This window comes from Zeus faber (assembly GCF_960531495.2).
Source record: "Zeus faber genome assembly, chromosome: 8".
Classification (NCBI taxonomy): domain Eukaryota; kingdom Metazoa; phylum Chordata; class Actinopteri; order Zeiformes; family Zeidae; genus Zeus; species Zeus faber.
Genome location: NC_137195.1, coordinates 13,829,812 through 13,848,619, shown reverse-complemented (window position 1 = coordinate 13,848,619; position 18,808 = coordinate 13,829,812). Strand labels below are relative to the sequence as shown.

At 43.7% G+C, this 18,808-nt stretch overlaps 2 protein-coding genes across 2 annotated transcripts; one reads left to right on the top strand and one right to left on the bottom strand.

The window, feature by feature from the left end:
* The first annotated feature begins 25 nt into the window (after positions 1–25).
* On the top strand, positions 26–1,191 carry ndufa3 (NADH:ubiquinone oxidoreductase subunit A3). Its single transcript, XM_080005167.1, has 4 exons — positions 26–93; positions 343–417; positions 644–721; positions 984–1,191. The coding sequence occupies exons 1-4, from the start codon at positions 87–89 to the stop codon at positions 1,073–1,075; spliced, it is 252 nt and encodes an 83-aa protein (XP_079861293.1). The 5' UTR covers positions 26–86; the 3' UTR covers positions 1,076–1,191.
* Positions 1,192–4,681: 3,490 nt separating this feature from the next.
* Positions 4,682–9,728, bottom strand: LOC307233931 (BAR/IMD domain-containing adapter protein 2; the record flags this gene model as incomplete). Its single annotated transcript, XM_080005407.1, is given in 15 exon segments — positions 4,682–4,754; positions 4,820–4,876; positions 4,878–4,918; positions 5,089–5,257; positions 5,593–5,658; positions 5,782–5,974; positions 6,070–6,769; positions 6,887–7,063; positions 7,214–7,366; positions 8,036–8,173; positions 8,261–8,332; positions 8,436–8,497; positions 9,007–9,093; positions 9,307–9,382; positions 9,681–9,728. Coding segments are annotated over 15 exon segments (2,112 nt in total).
* Positions 9,729–18,808: the final 9,080 nt, after the last annotated feature.

Sequence of the window (18,808 nt, the reverse complement as noted above, 5' to 3'; positions counted from 1 at the left end):
TTTCCCATGAGCACTAGCGGCGGATAAAAAAACAAAAACATTTCCCATGAGCACTAGCGGCGACCGGTTGAGCTACAGCAGGCAACATGGCGGGTCAGTGCATCTCTTGGTGTCTCCTGTAACGCTAAGCGGGGCGCTTCCACACACGGTCCTTACAATTATGCAGTCTTAATATGAACGCATTGGTCGCGATATGCGTCAAGTTTTATTCGAGGCGAATTAGTGTACTTAAAATAGGACTAAAATGTGACCTTGGACGTGTTGCTAACGGTGGCTATTTAGCACAACACTTAAGATAACACGAGAGTGGACACTCACCACTGGTCTGTTTTGGTTTTGCAGGTATTGGAGCCTTCCTGAAGAATGCATGGAATAAAGAGCCAGTTATTACGGCCTCCTGTGGAATTGGGCTTCTCGGTCAGTTTCTCACGGGAGTTGCCATATGCGCCTGTCTGTAAAATGTATATTTATAAAAGGGCTATAGTTATATTTACAATATTTCGATCTAGCAAATCTACATTTTCATTTTCTATGTATTTTTCTGAATTTCTTTTACCGTACAATACTACAGACACGTGAAATATTTCACTTAGTTCTAAGTGTGACTTTATGTGATGAATATAACACATTTTTCCCTCAACAGGGGTTATTTTGCCATTTGTTAGTCCCTGGTCAAAATACTCTGCAATGATAAATCAAGCTACGCCATACAACTATCCAGGTAAACATATGTCTTGTATTATTGATGTTGTGTAGCAAATAGTGTCACCACCTGCTTTAAAAGGCAGGTAGTAATTTGTTCATCATCCCATTTCACACCATTACACACTTGATGTGTTGTCCAGAATTCCTGTTTCCCAAATGCTGGTGTAGTTGCATCCCTGCATGGATGAATACATTTTATTTTATCATATTTACATAGCTATATTTTCCAACTTTGGTGATAAAGCATTTAAAATATCTTTGCAATCTATCTACTACAGTCCCTGTGCGAGATGATGGAAATATGCCAGATGTCCCCGCCCATCCATGTGATGCGCAAGGACCGAGCCTGGAGTGGCTTAAAAAACTATAAGTTAACATTCTCACAATCATATTATTTCCTGTAAATTCTCCCTGTCTTGTTGATAAAGCTGCTCCAATTGTGAAGGTCCTGCCTTCACAACAAAATAAAGATTCTCTATCAATGTATCTTTTGTGTTTGGATTTGATCCATTAACCAGGTGTTGAAATCAAGGTGGTGAAAGTCTTCCTGTATTGAACTTATAGGAAGATGTATTTTGTTGGGATGTTTCTAAATTAAATCTGATAAACGTTTAACACCACACATCTTGCCACACAATGTTTTTGGTTGATTTCATTTTTCAAAATAACTTGTGTGATGGATAATATGTGTATGAATTATGTGTAACATTTGCCCCCAACAGCAAAATGCTCACAAATTACAATATGTTCATGTTTCAAAGTGTTTGGCATGGCCAACAGGCAAGGCTGCGTGAGAGATCCCAGCATTTGGGAGGAAAATAAGTTAAACATTTTGTTTCATTCTTTTACTAAAAATTTGACATTTCAAATTGTAAAGCTCATGGCGCAAGGATACAGTTAATGTGAATAACGCTTAGTTTCATTCCAACTTTAGACGGACAACTTAATCAACTTAAGTGGCTAAAATCAATCAAGACTGTAACTTAGTACTTGTTAGGATGTCCCACGCAAGATCAAGAGAGGAGAAAAAATTATTATTTGATTTTAGACACTTCCCATAGGGCATTGATCTCCAATGTTGGAACAAACACTTGGCTGAATAATTACTCCAGGAAGTCCAGGAGCAATCAGTTCCTTTTTTTTCAACAAGAAGCCGTTAAGCTGCTTAACCAAACCGATTTAACCAACTAAAACCAAACCGGCTTAACATTGCTTAGATTTATTTATTTTTTGATCCTATTGTCTCAAATAATATAGGTTTGTATATATGGTAAAATATTCAATATTTAACAACATTGGGTGTTGGAAAAATTAAGTAAACTCAAACTTTAACCAGGTGGTTAACCCTTTCCAGGTTCACCATTTTAAGAAAACTAACAATTATATTTACTTTATTAAACACTCAAAATATCAGATAATGTATTTCATGCAATAAGGTTTTTAACAACTCAAGGGATGTCATGTGATTCAAGAATGTGAACTGTTTATTTTATTGTGTGTTACAGAATCATCAAGTGACTTCATTGTCCAAACAAAATCTGACTCATGTGGAAGTGTGGACTTTAAAGAAGCCTTTCCAAATATTTGTAAACAGCAAACAGACCATTGTGGGTTTTGGGTGGAACACAGAAAACATTGGTAAAAATATTTGATCCTTGCTTTAAAGTAGGACAGTAATGGGTCACTTAAAAAATTACAGTAGGTGGGAATTTCAATGTCAGATCTGTTTTAACACCAAAAATAAAAAATGAAATACATATATTAAAATGAAAATGATAATATAACAACTCTGAATTTCAGCAATATCGCTAGCTCCATTACCCGAGCATCGAACCGATTCCACCACCTCCGGATGTGGAGGTGATAATCAACTTGCAAACTGATTCCTGCTCCAGAGATGTTGCATTTGTCATATGTCCAAGTCATACAATTTCACTTAATTGTAAGAAAACAATCAATGCTCCTGAAACTTGTCAGAAGTTACCCACTTATCCATGCTCGTTAGAAATGGGGGAATAAAAATAAAAAAAGACTCCTCCTACAGTGTTTCTGTGGGATTTAGGGAAAGGTCCAAACTAAAGCCACACTATGAATCACTTCTTATAAGTACAAGTCAATAGTATCTATACGATATTGTAGTATACAGTATATTTTTGCTATTAGATGTTATCTTCTAGAGCCCCAGGTGTTGATCTCTTAACCACTACAAGGTTCTAGAAGGTCATTGTATCTTTAAGTCATGACAATGTCTATCATGACACACATTAGGTATGAATAAGAACATAAACCTTTTCAACTTAAGAAGAATATCGTTTCATCATTTAACTGAAGTTCACTAAATGACAATATGGATTTGGAAACAGCAAAATACTACTGAGAGATGTCTTTAGTTTACCATTAACACTTGCCCTGGCACTGTTCAACTTCCTAAAGACTTTCTTTATCACTTTCAAAGTTACGTTACCAATCCTTTAATCCATCTTGGCTTTGGCGTCTCTCCGAACGATTCTTTATAGTCTGACCGGTAAACATGGAACTACAATCAAAAAAATGCTACCTACGCAGCTTTTCGACCAACACCAACCGCAGACGGAGTGTTGAGATTCCTCACTCCGAACACCTTTCACCTTTAACCTTCAACATCCTGCTCATTTCTTAAAGACAGTCTCCAACGACATCCAAAGCCCTGGCCTGGACTCCCTAACACCGTTGTTAAGGTGAAGAAATGCTCCATGCCTCACCGTTTGGGTCTTTCAAGACAAACATCCTTTCCTCAAAGCAACATCTCCGTACTGAGCTAAGAAAGAGGCAAGTAAGAATTTAACTAATTGAATGATCACACTGAAAAGGATTCATCCAATTCACAGATTACAGTGTCAAACAAATACAGTGTCACATCAATTAAGGTAGAACGTGTTTTGACAACGTGTTTTCAGTGTGAAAAAGACTTAATCACCTTATACTTTTTTCTTTTTTTTTTTTTTACACTTTAAAAGATAAAGTACAAACTAAATACACTAATATGTGACTTTACAGAACACAAAGCATCTTATTAGTTGACACAAAATTATACCTTATCATGTCTACTTTACCAAACCAACTTTTATAATGGCTCAGTTAAAGTGACACGTAAACCTAAAACAAAGTTAATTATAATGGTGATAAAACATAGGTATCCGGTTAAACTTTGAGTAAACAACCTTTATGAAATCAGGGTGGGTTGCATACTTTGAACAGTGGTTCCCAAATCACCTTGATTGGACCAATGAAGTTAAGACCCAGCAGCAATCTTGAAAAAGAAAATATATCATTTTTAAATATGGAAAATGTCACTTGCTTGCAAGTAATGTGAAATATGGCTAGAAATACATAACTTGCGATAAGGAACCTGTTCCTGACTTAATTCAATAGAAATTACTTCATCAACTGCAAAAAAAAACAACAAAAAAAACAACAACAAAAAAATAAAATAAAAACACAGGCTGCATGAAAACAAAGAAACAAAAGACACAAATTGCAACAGGGAAAGATTAGAGTTAAAGGCGTTAATTCTTCTGGATATGCTTGAGACATATTCAATCAAAGAGAATTTTGGGTGTTATGGTGAGCACACATTTTTTTGTCCATTTGGGTGTTTAGAAAGACTAAACAGGGGTTATACATTAAAAGAAAAAAACGATAATAACTATTTAACTATAAATCAGATCAGCCCTGAAAGTCAGATCATGGGCCTTGATATTCATTTTGCTACGGGATCTCTTATTCTGCCTATATTCAGATCCACATCTATGGGCACGTGTCTGAAATAGGAATATTTTCAAATCCTAATTAACTCAAAACGCAGAATTTATATGATTTATTTTTCAGTATGATGAAAAATTCACTGACTTCAGAACTTGAGGCTCAACAGAAAGGATGATCAATTCTTAATGACTCTCCGTTAGCCATTACGCCACGGCTCAGGCGATCCATATCTTTATTCAATGATGGGAGCTGAGCGATCATTGGTGACGGTTCTCCTGAGTTTGACGTGGGAGAACGGATTTGACCTGGAAAAAAAGTTGATGATGAGGTAAAATTCACAAAACTCAATATTGTTTAATAACACTTTCACAGGTAACGATGAAAAATGGTTTGATTAGTCGTTGACATTGAGTATGGAGTGTGTTTACCTGGTTGGCGAGGGCGGTGGAGAGGCCAAATCTGGAGCGAGCTGCAAAGAGAAGAAATACGCGTGTCAGCACCATGTGATATATTGTGAGGTGATGCTCTAAGTGAGTTGTAAAGCAGCTGTACCTCCTGCATCAGCATCGACAGAGAGGGTCGGCCAGGGGGAGCCATCCACTCTAACCCTTGACCTTTTCCGATGGGCCTCAGGCTGACCTGGTTGCTGTCCGCCATGCTGTAGGGGCGGGGCCGGAAGGTGCTGACCCTGTGTGGAGGAAAGGAGTGTTCCTCCTCCGACTCGGGCGTCAAGGCGGGAAGACCCGGGGACGCCAGTTTCTCCAGCTGCCCGGTGCTGCCGCTGTTCACCTTGGATAATAAGAGAGAGCTGTGGGGGGAGGACGGGGGCATAATCAGAGAAAATCACATCAACAGAAAAAAGATAAAGGCAACGGAGTAATAAATAATGAGAAGTGAGAATTTTAAGTAAAATTTGTTTCATTTCCTTTGCATGGGGAAACTGAAAGGAAGCTTTTTGAATCTTGAGCTGTCAGACAAAGATTTTTTCTTCCCTATTTCTGTAGAAATGTTACCATTTCATTTTCTGACTGCCATAATAATCCCAAGGTTCAGGGGATGAGAATGAGGGGATTAGAATATTCTTCATAACAAATGCCACTATTCATTAGGTTTCAGCATAGAGGAATAAAGTGGATGACCGACCTGCTTTCCAGGTGGTCCACATCACTGGAGTGAGGCTGCGTGTAGGAGAAAGGGAACCAGCCTTTTCTGTGAGGAAGAGGACATTAATACCATCACCTATAAATCCTCTACAGAGCAGGGCATTAAAGAAAATGGCACCATACTGTAAGGGAGTGTGTGCGTTTGTTCTGATGTTTCAGTGAAACCCACCGTCCTGTCCTCTCATTCTGGCCGTAGTGCCAGCCATCTCTGGGCTCAGAGATGAGCAGGGTGATGTGGTCGCCGGGCAGGAAGTGCAGCAAACAGGCTCCCAAACCGGCCTCTGACACACCGGGCGTGTGCGCAAAGATGGCTTCAACGCGTGAGGGTGTGGACAGGGGCAGCATTCTGGGCAGACTTGAGCCTGCGTGGTAGAGAGGGGGGAGATAGTGAATAAGAACCTTTTTACTTTTATCGTCTTTACATACTTGTTAAGTGCAAAGTCGGTGAACGTCTCACCCTGAAATCCTGCCATTCTCATTTCACCGCCAGGTCGCCGTGGCAATGGCAAGGTAGATGTTGCATACATCTCTGCAGCTTTCATCAACAAGGGATTAAGTGATGAGGCATTGCTTCCTCCAGATCCCATCTGCTGATGCAGCAGCTGCACGGGAGTCATGGCCCTGGAGAGAGGTGCACTATGGGATAGCGGAGGGCTGTGTGGTGCGCTGTGGGAGATGGGGAGGGTCATGCCGTGCACGGTGCTGCACGGTACGGACGCCTGGTTCAGAGACAGCACGGTGGAGGGGATGAGGCTGGGGGACAGGTTGGAGGTGCTGGTGGCCAGGAGGAGAGGGCTCTGCAGGGTGGAGCTGCCTGAGGTGGATGGGGTGGAGGTCCCCGGACTGACGCTGCCGCTGGCGCCGCCTTCCGCCGCAGGGCTCGGCGAGGCGCCGAGCAGCGTGCCCGTGCGTTGGGGAGAGGCTCCTCTGGACTCGCCTTCCACGGCGGCTGTGGCAGCAACGGCGGCGAGGCAGCGAAAGGTCTGGGGTGAACCCTGAGATAAGACGTTGTCGTTCTGGGAGGAAGGTTGTGTCCGCTGCTGCTGCTGCTGCTGCTGCTGCTGCTGCTGCTGCTGCTGCTGCTGCTGCTGCTGCTGCTGCTGGGAGCGACTGGAGTCTCCATTGAACAGGGGAGGAACTTCCTGAACAGAGAGCCTCTGAGACAACCGGAGGGAATGGAAAAACAAAGTGTAAAAAAAAGGGATTAATCGATCAATAATCAAAAGCAGCCGTCAGTCACACAGCGTTAATGCAGTGACGTCCTGCCGTCTTACCTGCTCCGGCTGAGAAGAGCCAAGTTTCGTGTGGCGCAGGACTTCGGCTATTCCAGCGGTTGCAGAGGTTTGAGGAGCCGTGTGACGTAAAAGGTTCAGGGCTCGCTCTGGGAGCTTAGTTGGCTGGGAGCACGACTGTTGCCAAGACGACAATTTCTGGGACAGAAGCTCCCTCACCTTGGACATTTACAGAAATATGCAAAAAAGAAACAAACAAAAAAAAAAACCTCTGACGTAAGATATTAATTCCGCGCATATCTAACGTGTGAGATGTGTTGGTTTCTCGCTGTCTGAATATGTTGAAGGTTTTAAACGCTCTTCTCTCACCTTGCAGTGGTAGTTGATCAGCAGTTTGGTGACAGAACATTGTCGATCCACCAGGAAGCAGTAGCGCCTCCTCTCCTCGGTGAGCGCGGAGCGGTAACCCACGGCCACAAGGGTGTCCAACTCTACCTGGCGACGGCTCATCAACTCCACAAACTGAGGGAAAAGTCCAGATTCAATTCAATGTAAACACATAATATGCTCATTCATATACATCTCTCTCGGTCTCTATTTTGAGTTGAATACCGGACTATTATGATGTACCTTGAGATTTGGAACAACCTACAAATAGCGAAGAAGTTATCAATTTGGATTAGTGCCAGCGACCTTTAAATGTCATTATGAGACGGAGCACCAGCATGCCTGCTGGAAGGGAAACATGACATCACTTCCTGTCTGTTAAGCGACGATAAAAAATAATCAAAATCATAAATTGTTCCTCATCCCCTTGACCTTCTCTGTTATGTGACCTCTGTGTTACATTTTTTTTTTTTTCCCCCCATCCAAACTGCTAATCCCTCGCACTAAGTGGCTTTTTTTCTTTACAGAATCAGCTGAGGCAGATTTTTTTCGGTTAATCTTATTCACAGTGGCCGGTATCGTATAGCGTCAAACAAACACTCCCAAATCCCAACAAAGCTGAGTAAGATGGCGAGGTGCTAAGACGCCGTTTGATTATTTCAACACTCGACACAACGGGACACGTTGTCCGCGTCACCTCGGCGCGCGGCTAAATGGATTCCCTTCATGCACGCCACGACATTGGTCCCTGCAGAGGGGTCTCATTCTCGGTATTCGCAAATGTTTCATGTTTCATTCCGTTACCTGCATCTCCCTGTCCCCATATTTGTTGGGGTGACGGGTGCCCTGGCTCTTCCTGCGGAGTTTCTTCAGCTGCGACTGGCAGCGCTCGATCGACTCGGATTTGGACTTGCGCTCACTCTGGTACTTTTTCAGCGTGGCCTGAGAAAACGTGTTAGAGAATGTTGACGGCATAAAAGGCGGGTGCACGCGGTGCAAGCGACACCTCATCGAAGCGGAGCCACTGACCGTCAGGTATTTGATGTCCAGCTCCAGCTTCTGCTCCAACTGGGCCAGCAGCTCGGAATGGAACAGCTTTAACTGCGAGTGGATTTGATACGTATCAATGAAGACACAACGTGGAAAACACTTCCAACATCCAAAAGACACGCCCCGATCCGGCTCACGGGAAACGGACACTCACCACGTCCTCTAGTTGCACCTGAATCTGTCTGTGGACCTCAGCCATCTGAAACAGAGTGTCTCCTAGAAACGGACAAAGAGAAATTAAAAGTTGCCAAGTTAAAATAATGAAATCAAAATGACTGATCATTCATGTATTATACTGTTTATACATTATTATATATACTGCGCATGGGTTAGAAAAGCTGCGGCTGTGCTTCCACGTCTCCCCGTCCTCCCAGGGCCCAGCAGTTTGTGGTGTCTGGCATCTCTCCCTGCGTCTTTCCTGCCCACCACCCCCGCTATTCACTGTTTCCAGCATTACAATGAGATCATGTGGTGTTGTTAATCTCCCAACAATGAATCTACTCTCTCCCGCTCCTTTCGTATTCTCGCATTCTTTATACAGCTCTCTCTCTCTCGCTCTCCCTTTCTCGCCGCGCTTCCTCATCCGTCGTCGTCTTCACCCGCTGCCTCTAGGACAGGTGGCCAGCAGACACTCTAACATCTGCTCTCTGCACATTTTAAGACTGAACTATTTCATTTCCATTTGCCCCACAAGCCGCCTCTCTCCTTCTCGTCCGCCAGCTCACCCAGTTCTTTGGAGCCCTGGCTGTCGCTTGCCAGCTCTCCCAGTTTCACAAGAGCGTCGAAGTAGCCCTTGGCAGCGATGGTCACTCCTGAGGAAGAGAGGAGCATTTCAGGGAGCCTTCATGATCTGACAATGGCCCTATGTGAAGTAGAGCGTCATGGGAAACTGGGGTTTCACACCTTTCGAATGGAGGTTCAACACAAATTAATTAGGATATCAAATATCAGGGAAATGTTTGAGGTTTTACTCTGAGCATTTAAAGATATAAGAGTCAACTATCCATGTGTTACTACTACAGTACCAGTCAAAGCCTTCTCGTAGTGCTTCCCCATGGCCACAAAGTTCTTCAGACTGGGATTGAACTGGTCCAGAATCCCCTAAAAGAGCGCACGCATGCACACACACACACACACACACACACACACACACACACACACACACACACACACACACACACACACACACACACACGCACAAACACACACACACACACACAATTTATTTTTTTCAGGATCCATCCTTCTATCCAACTCCCTGCCAAAGGGGAGATCATTTCCAGCGCAGCAACAAACGAGGGCACTCGCCTGACTAGCTTCATACACAGTTTGATTGTCATGGCCGACCAGACAGAGAGAGAGAGAGAGAGAGAGAGAGAGACGGAAACAAAGTTTGAACCTTGTAGACGTTCTCCGTCATCTTGTTGACCTCCTCGGTGCGAGACATGGCGACGCTGCTGGTTTACGTCCTCGGTGGGTTTCGTAGCGTCCTCGCGTCTTGTCACTGTGGTCTCCTCCTGTCACTCGGGGGCCCCTAGACTTCGCAGAGTGCGGTCCGCGGAGGAAATGAAGACAAAAATGGGTAAACAGGGAGAGAGGCGGACCGGCGAAAGGCACAAGCTGACGTCGCAGCACCATCACATCTGCAAACAAAACAGGGGTTCTGCATTGTTCCGTGCACATGGGTGTCCCTTTCCTAAGAGCTGTACTATACATTCCATTCTACACCAGTGGTAAACATCGTATGTCCATCTCGTTCCTAAGACTGACCAATGCATGACATGTTTACTGTCCTAATAATTCAAATACAAATGTTTCAACAGGAATAGAAGCACATACGCTCTCATTTACTGCCCCATACACATAAACACCGATGTGTGTGTGTGTGTGTGTGTGTGTGTGAGATTTATAAAAGGACAAAAGTGTGAGGTTACCCGTACTGCACACCAAATCAGTGGTCAATACCACAACAAATAGAAGATGACTACCCCAACCCTACCCCTACCCCGACACCTACCCCAAAGTGAAGGCTCTTTATTCAACAGTGATCACATCGCCGCCTCACCTGCCAGTTCCTCTATCCCTTCCAAACATTCCAGAGAACCTAAATATTTCTCCTGGACCCATCATGCGGCGGACCGGTCTCAGCACACACAGCGGTTGCGATAACAACAACCCACACAGCCAGAACAAAGCACCTTCGACCCGAGCCGGAGCGGCCGGCGTCACCGCTCTGAACAAACAGCAGACAACAATGTTTCCTCAGCACGGACGGCCATCCCAGCGGAGCGTCCGAGCTCAGCGGAATCCCAGCGTGGCCTCGGTGGGCAAACTCCCCCCCCCAGCCCTGCTTTTATTATCGCGGCAAGATAACAGGAGAAACATTTGACTCCTATCAAGTCACGGCGTGAGAAAACATTCGCAGATGTGTTCAGGGCCGAGTGGGCGGGCTGCAAGGAGGCCGGTGCTGCAGAATGCAGATTGTGGCTGAAGCCGGTTTCATTCGGCGCATTATCAATTTCTGTTCTATGAAATAAACTGTGCTGACACCGTTTTATCGCCCTAACGTGGAGGTTTGCAGGACAGTGCTGCATTCATCCACGAGAACTTTAACACGGGTTAAAACATGTGCTAAGAAAGCCAGCAAGGAATGGAATAGAACACACACAAAATTATCAGCACATAAATTGAAGCCACAGCGCCGGGCGGGAAAAGATAAGAAAAAACTAAATAATTTGGAAACCTACTTAACTAAATATAAACCAATGTTACACAGTAGGGGTTTCATTTTTTTTTTTGGTCCAAAAATAGCCTCCATCTGCAAATAACCCAAGCAACCTGTTGATCTCAACTTCAGTTTCAGTAATCCAGCTCATTTTGGGTTCAAAAGAGTGATAGATTAAAGGTTAAAAAAAGTTAAAAAAAGAAAGAGTTTAAAAAAAAAGCGCACACACACACACACACAAACACACACACACACACACACACACACACACACACACACACATACCTTTTCTCATGTCATCATTGTTGGAAACTAAAAAAAAAAGAGCTTCCTGCAGGACTTTGCTCAGTGTGCTGAATGGAGAGTGGAGCCCCCTCCCTCCCTCCCTCTCTTTATTCTCGCTCTCTTTTCTCCCTGTTCCCCCTTCGTTATAGTGGGGGTTGTTTCATCTACAGAGGGCACTAAATCCACCCCACCTCCGCCCTGCTCTCTCCCTCTCTCTCTCTCCCTCTCTCACTCTCTCTCTCTCTCTCTCTCTCTCTCTCTCTGGAATTGGGGTCAGTTGTTCGGTGCCGTCCAGTGCCTCTTCATTACTGAGCCGATTACAGCAGCCTCATGCCTTCACGCTCCCAGTCCACGGAACCAGCAGAGCCCCCCATTCCCACTCCTCTCTCTCTCTCTCTCTCTCTCTCTCTCTCTCTCTCTCTCTCTCTCTCTCTCTGTCTGTCTCTCTTTCCCCCTCTCTGCATCCCTCCTTCCCTCTCTCAGTATTCCCCCTACCACTCCCGCTCTCCCTCCTCACTCTCTCTCCCACAGTATTCCTCTCTCTCTCTCTCTCTCTCCAACGCTCTCCCCCACTCTCTCGTCCACTCTCTTTCTCTGTACCTGTATCCCCCTCTCTCCCTCACTCCCCCCCCCCCGCTCTCTCTTTCCCTCTCTCCCTCACTCTCCACAATCGCTCCAACTTTCCCACTCTCGCTCCCCCCCCCCCCCCCTCCCTCAGTAGACCTACCCCCGCCGTCGCTTTCAACCTCTCTATCTCCCCATCCCTCTCTCCCTCCTTCCCTCCACTCTCTCACTCCCGCACAACCACCATCTCTACCTCCCCCACCTCTCTTTCCACCTCGGTTCTCTCTCTCCCTGTCTCCCCAACTGTCCCCTCACTCTGTCGCTCAGTATTCTGCCTCCCTCAGTGGCCGCCTCACTCTTTTCCCCCTCTCTCCCTCAGCATGCCCCCCTCTCTCTCCCTCAGCATGCCCCCCTCTCTCTCCCTCAGCATGCCCCCCTCTCTCTCCCTCGGTGCCCTCCCTCTCTTTTCCCTCTCTCTCCCTCAGTGCCCCCCTCCCGCTCCCCCTCGGTACCCCCCTATCTCTCCCTCAGTACCTCCCTCTCTCTCCCTCAGTACCTCCCTCTCTCTCCCTCAGTACCCCCCCCCCCCCTCCCTCTCTCCCTCTCTCCCTCACTCGGGCAGAATAACAATGAGCTAACGGGACACTGGCTGAATAGCAGAGAGAATAATGACTTGGGCTCCTTAAAAAGACGGCAGAGCCGGCACAACGTACGGGGATGGCTTCGCGTGACCCTGCGCATACATTCTCAACAGCGGAGATGTTTAGGTGGAATCTATTCATTCAGATTAAAGTGGTAATCTGTAAAGGTATTTTGTAAAAAAAAAATTAAAAAAAAAAAAAAAAAAAAAAAAAAGAATCGGATATTTGATGATTTGATGCCACTTTTTAAAGAAATCAGCAGTCAATGAATTTGCGCTATGTGTGTGTTCCTCTATATGTTGTTGCCATCGTTAGTGGCGGGGTCCGCCACACGCAAGAGGTGAAAGGCAGCAGTGGTGAATCTGATAAACTGGTGTAGCTAGTTGCGGTCAGTAAACTTTCAATATGGATAAACATTTACAAAGAAGAACAGCACCCGTGGATGAAAACACATCTTCCCCATCACCTCAAGTGACTAATTTGTAATTTCAATTTGTAATTTACTTCCTAATTTTATCCTGGATAATGGCCTAATTATTTTATATAAAAAATGATATATATATATATATATATATAAAATGCCAGCAAGAGCTACGGACATCTGGCGGTCACTGTTATATTCTACGTGGACATGCAAGGCAGCCATCATTTACAGAAGAAAACAAACAAAGAGATGAAGCGTGGAAACCCCGGTTGCTAATTCCACACGGTATCCGACAGGAGGACGGAGCAGACAGACAACAGCAGGTCTGTCTGCTCCTGTTCCTGTTCCACTGACCTGGATGCAGTGACGACACCTTCCAAGGGGTGGCAGTAGTGAGTCAAGACACTGCATCACACTGCAATAAGATTCAAGATTCAAGATTCAAGATTCAAGATTCAAGATTTTTATTCGTCACATACATATACATACTTTCATACATTTATGCAGTGAAATATAATGCAACGCACCCGGTGATAACACACAATATGTCCTAGGAAAAGTTTCTAACAGCCCAACTAACTGACTCCTAAAACGTAATACAGTAAGTCGAATACTTATAGAATAAAATAAAAATATATAGAATAAAATAAAATACAATAAAAATAAAATGATATAAAATGGAATAGATAGAGGGAATATGCTTATGTATATAATAGGTGTACTGGTAGTGCTTTCATTGCCAGAGAAGGGGAAATCTATCTATCTATCTATCTATCTATCTATCTATCTATCTATCCATCTATTGATGTATGTGTCTATCTGTCTGTCTGTCTGTCTGTCTGTCTGTCTACCTATCAGGGTTCGGGTTAATTTGCTGTGTTAAGTTGTCATTTTTACACACACTATAAGTTCGACAACACAGATTTCTTTCTTAATTTACTCGCTTTACTCCCCACAACAGAAACATCTTTGTACTCTTTATGCTTTGAGGGGGAGGGGCACTTTGGTTCTATACAATGAACACTCTATTGGCTTTTTTAAGCGTGCATTGTCACGAAAAAAAAAACTTGACCCAAATTTCTTGAATGGTTCATGTGTATTAAATGTCAAGTAACTGTGAAATGTGTGTTTTTTGTTTTTTATTACTACGGTCTTGTATATACAAATCCAAAAGTAAATCCTAAACTCTCCCTTATCAACATATTGAATAAAGCCAGCTAGTGTAGTTTAAAAAAAAAACTGACCATGGACTGAAGATCCATGGTTTATATCAGGAGAGTAAATGTATCTGAAAACCCTCACGAGAGGGTGTCACATCTGCCCAGCCTGCTCCCATGTGTGCTCTGTGTGAGTGTGGTCTTCATTCATTTCCCCTTGAAGTGAATGTTGGGTGGGTTTCTGCCCCTCTCTCCTCTCTCCATCCTCTGCTCAGGTCCTGGTTCCACATCTGATGGTCATTGTGGATCATTCTCACAGCTCCAACAGAGAGCTGCGTTGAGTCGCTTTGCCTCTCCCCGACTTAGAATCCAATGGTTTGTACTCGTGGGAAACATCTACGCTTGCTGAGATGGGACTCTACTATGGTCTGCTGTTTGGGAGGCTGTATTGGCTGAGCAGTCAAGTCCATGTGTTAATAATAAGCTGACCTGGTTGTTTCCATCGCACTAATCTGATGAGATGTGCTATGATTATCATATGGTCCTATAGCATACACTGTGCACACATAGAGCACAATTGATAGCGTGCAGCCATCTTCCTCCAGTCTGGCGTCGATTCAACACACCTCACATGATATCCATACATTTGAGATTCTGAGTCATTCAAATTCCTACCTGTATTACGAGGTCTGAAACAGACAGGGTTTTTTTGCGTGCGTGTGAACCAAAAGCACCCGGTTTCTTTCCACTTTTCCACGACCCGATGAGCACACATTGCATACTCAACTTTCTGCGGATCCAGTTTCTAGACGTTTTATGGTGACAGAATAAATAGTTATTTCTTATTATTTTACCTGAACTAGACCGTTGAATCATGCATTAAAACCATCTATTTTAATCGCAGTAAGGATTTGCAAGCGACCTTGCATTAGTGCCATCGTCTGCACGCGGGTGTCCTAAACTCCTGTGGCTCCTCCTGTGTTAACACGGCTCCAGGTGTCTTTTCCTGTAATCGATGTAATCAACAACCTGTTGTGGTTGTGTGATTTGTTTTGACCTAAATTCTAACCCAACAGCCATCTGCTATCCGGCCAATTCCCGTTCAGACTGGGACACCGGGAGCCTCATGGAATTAATCAGACCAATTACCCCCCGTGTCTAGATCTAGGTAAGCTGTGTGAGGGGGAGAAGTGTGTGTGTGTGTTTAAACAAAAGGGTTGTAATGAGATATGTGTGTGTGTGTGTGTGTGTGTGTGTGTGTGTGTGTGTGTGTGTGTGTGTGTGTGTGTGTGTGTGTGTAAAACAAACAAAAAATACTAATAATAAATAAATGGGGCATAGACCTACTATTTAAAAAAATGGGTAAAGGAAGAAGGAAAGAGATATTTGATATGTTAGACCTCAGGGTTAAGGTGCCAACAACACTGAAGACAGGATGGAAAAGGGGAGTGGTCATCCAGAATAAACAGGTGGAGGAAAGAAGCAAGGGAGGTGGAGGAGAGGGAGGCTGGGATCCGGGATTGATGGGACTGAGGTAAATCACTCACAAGCTCATCTGTTCCTGAGGAGGACGGACGCACCTCTCCTTCACGACAGGAAGAGGACGAGGTGTCTAAGGTATGGAGGGGCTGGATTGAACTCCGCCTGCTGTGGTTTGATGCTGTGTTGTCAGACAGAGGAGAAGAGCTTGAAGAGCAGTGGAGTAAGGAGACTTTGTGCTAAACTTTCCAACAAGTTTGATTGATTTCATAGTGGATGTTGCTTGAAGTTCATCGTGTGCGTGTGTGTGTGTGTGTGTGTGTGTGTGTGTGTGTGTGTGTGTGTGTGTGTGTGTGTGTGTGTGTGTGTATGTGTGTGTGGTATCTTTTGATGAGGTGAGATGATAAATGATGATAAAAGCAGATGTATTAAAGCAGAAATGTAAGAATAGATCAACCTAACACTGGATTACAACATTCATACTTTATACATTTATATATTACTGATGTGGAAAAGTGTATTGAGCACAACTAGTTTATTTTTATTGATTATTTAATGTATGAGTTCTGAAAATGCACAGTCATACATATATGTAGACATGTAGACATGATTTAAATAGCTGTTTTTTGGTTTAGTTATAAAAAATAAGATAATATAACACAGTGCTAATTCCCAGGGGCGATTACAGTGTTTCAGCAGGGGGGTTGACAGAACAGTGCAAGTCAAAAAACAGAATTAAATAAACTGTAAAATATATGTACACATCCATAAACATAAATGAACAGGGAGTGGCGCTTGTGCAGCTGCATGTTGACTAGTGAGCCTGATGTGTGCAGGCAGAAAGTACAAATAGTTTATAGCAGCGGTGTGAAGCAATTATTTGCAATATAGTACAGTACTGGAAATAAGCTTGTATGGTGAATATGTGTATCCCCAATTGTATAAATATATCTATTTACAGTCCAGTGAGATAATAGTAAACATAATGTTGCATATAATATGAGCAATCCTCATAATAATAACAATAATTAGGGAATAATGGAAATAATAATAATAATAATAATAATAATAATAGCAGTAGTAAAAAAAAAGCTTATTATGATTGTTATTGTACTTCTTATTGTTTTGGCTTCATCATGTCTCAGTGTGTCCTAGCATTTGGGCATTATCTGCATTTGCAGTGAAGCATTATCCAGAGAATGAGTGACCTCATGTACTTGTGCATTAAATTATGATAACATGTTACTCTAGTTATTAACTGTGCTCGAGATTTTGAAAGAAAGAAAAAAAAGCTTTAAGAAAACAACGGTAATGCCATCATACCATTCAACACCCGCTTTTTAATTTAAATGTGTAATGGTTTGCACTTGGATTTGCTGGATTCCGTTGATTTAATCTGAGGCCTGACTGATGCTGTCAGATCCAAATTTACCACTAATTACACCATCTTAATGCTTCCCGTGGCCATATGGTGCAGGAATACTGAAGCCCCGTAGTTTTAAACCAGCGCTCACAGATTACACACACACACACACACTCACACACTCACACACACACACACACACACACACACACACACACACACACACACACACACACACACACACACACACACACACACACAGCCCACTAAAAAAGCCCTCGAAGGTAGCCAAACAGCGAGCCATTAGGCTTATTAAGTGACTTGTGGGAGATAATAAACTTAAGGCTAAATCACGGAGATTGGGTGTGACACAGTTCTTTGCCTCGGCCATCTGGCCGTCCTATAAGCACCCTGCGTCACAGGCTCATCAGGAACAATGCGGACACCTATGCAGACATTAGCCTCCAAGGTGATGAAATCGTACTGCAATAAATAAATAGAATGAATTGATTAATAACTAATTAAATGCCTGAATTCTTGCTGGCACTTTATCAACTTCAGCAATGGAGACACAAAGAACTTAAGAAATAAGATCACAAAGGAGAAGTATAGTTTCTTCAGGCTCACGTGAACTTTCATACAGTGTACACAGAGACCAATTACAGTGAAGGAAGAGTATTCAATTTGTACGTCTAAATAAAAAATCACCTTTGTACATGCATTCACAAACAAATAAGTACACATACACACACACACACAGACACACACACACACAGACAGACACACACACACACACACACACACACACACACACACACACACAGATACACACTCACACACCCACACAAACAAACAGCCTCTGAAAGCAGCAGGTGGCCCCTGGGGTTTAGCTGTCGCCTCACGTGCACTATTCTAACACTGCTTCCGCTAGCGAGAACGTGACATAAATACAGTTTATTAAAGGTTACAGGACACTTGGTTTTCAGCACGAACTTGCGAATAAACATATTTTTATTTAACAGTACATTCATTCATCTGTAGTGTCGGCTCTAAGTCTCTTTATTTTCATCATCCAGGGCAATCCCTCAATTAATTCCAAAGGACAATTCACGTCTCAGCTGTGGTGATCATATACAAATACTATACCAGAGTAAACTAAAAAGTATAAACAATCGCCCCTTTACAAAATCTGTAATATCCATCTAACGAGGGTTTGGAGTTTGACCCCTCCACACCAATTTAGAAAGCCCTGCACTTGCCAGGCGGTCACACCTTTTGAGTTGAGGCTAATCCCGAGGCCAGAGGGGTTCCTCGCTGCCTTAGAAGCCAAAGGCCCTGAGAGGTAACCGATCAGACAGCCTCCAGCTCACCAGGGGCCAAGGACGTCACGCCAAGGTGACGTTAATCCACTAACAATTCCGGCTAAAAGCCAATACGCTTGTGAGTCCAGCTGTGTCCTGTTTCCTCTTTGATTCCTCTCATTCTAAGGAACTGTCCTCATGAAACGACAAGGTTCCACATATCGTGTCACCGCTGCCGCCGTGTCTTTATCTAATCTCTGATGTCTTATCTACAGGGTTCCTCCAACCCCAAGACAACAAAGTTCTGAAGAAAACAAGAGGAAACCTGGAGCCATTTCTCTCCCACATAAACAAAGAGGATTAAACTTCTGGAAGAATGGAATTTCACTTTGTCCCTTCCAGAAGAGGGTGGAAATACCTTGAATACCTTTGACCGTCTCACTTTGTCCGCCTGCTTTCCAATACCACTTTTGCCGCACGGCATTGAAAAAAACAAAGTCAACACAATCCTTCCTTCTCCTCGGCCTCAGACATTTAAAAGCGAAGCCAGATATCCGATTCAGGTCGACTGAACTGAAACTAGGGAAC

Bases quoted from the DNA above. Each gene is read 5' to 3' on its own strand.
- ndufa3 (XM_080005167.1), top strand. The intron at 418-643 runs GTCAGTTTCTCA...TTCCCTCAACAG, and splicing joins CTGTGGAATTGGGCTTCTCG to GGGTTATTTTGCCATTTGTT. The intron at 722-983 runs GTAAACATATGT...TATCTACTACAG, and splicing joins TACGCCATACAACTATCCAG to TCCCTGTGCGAGATGATGGA.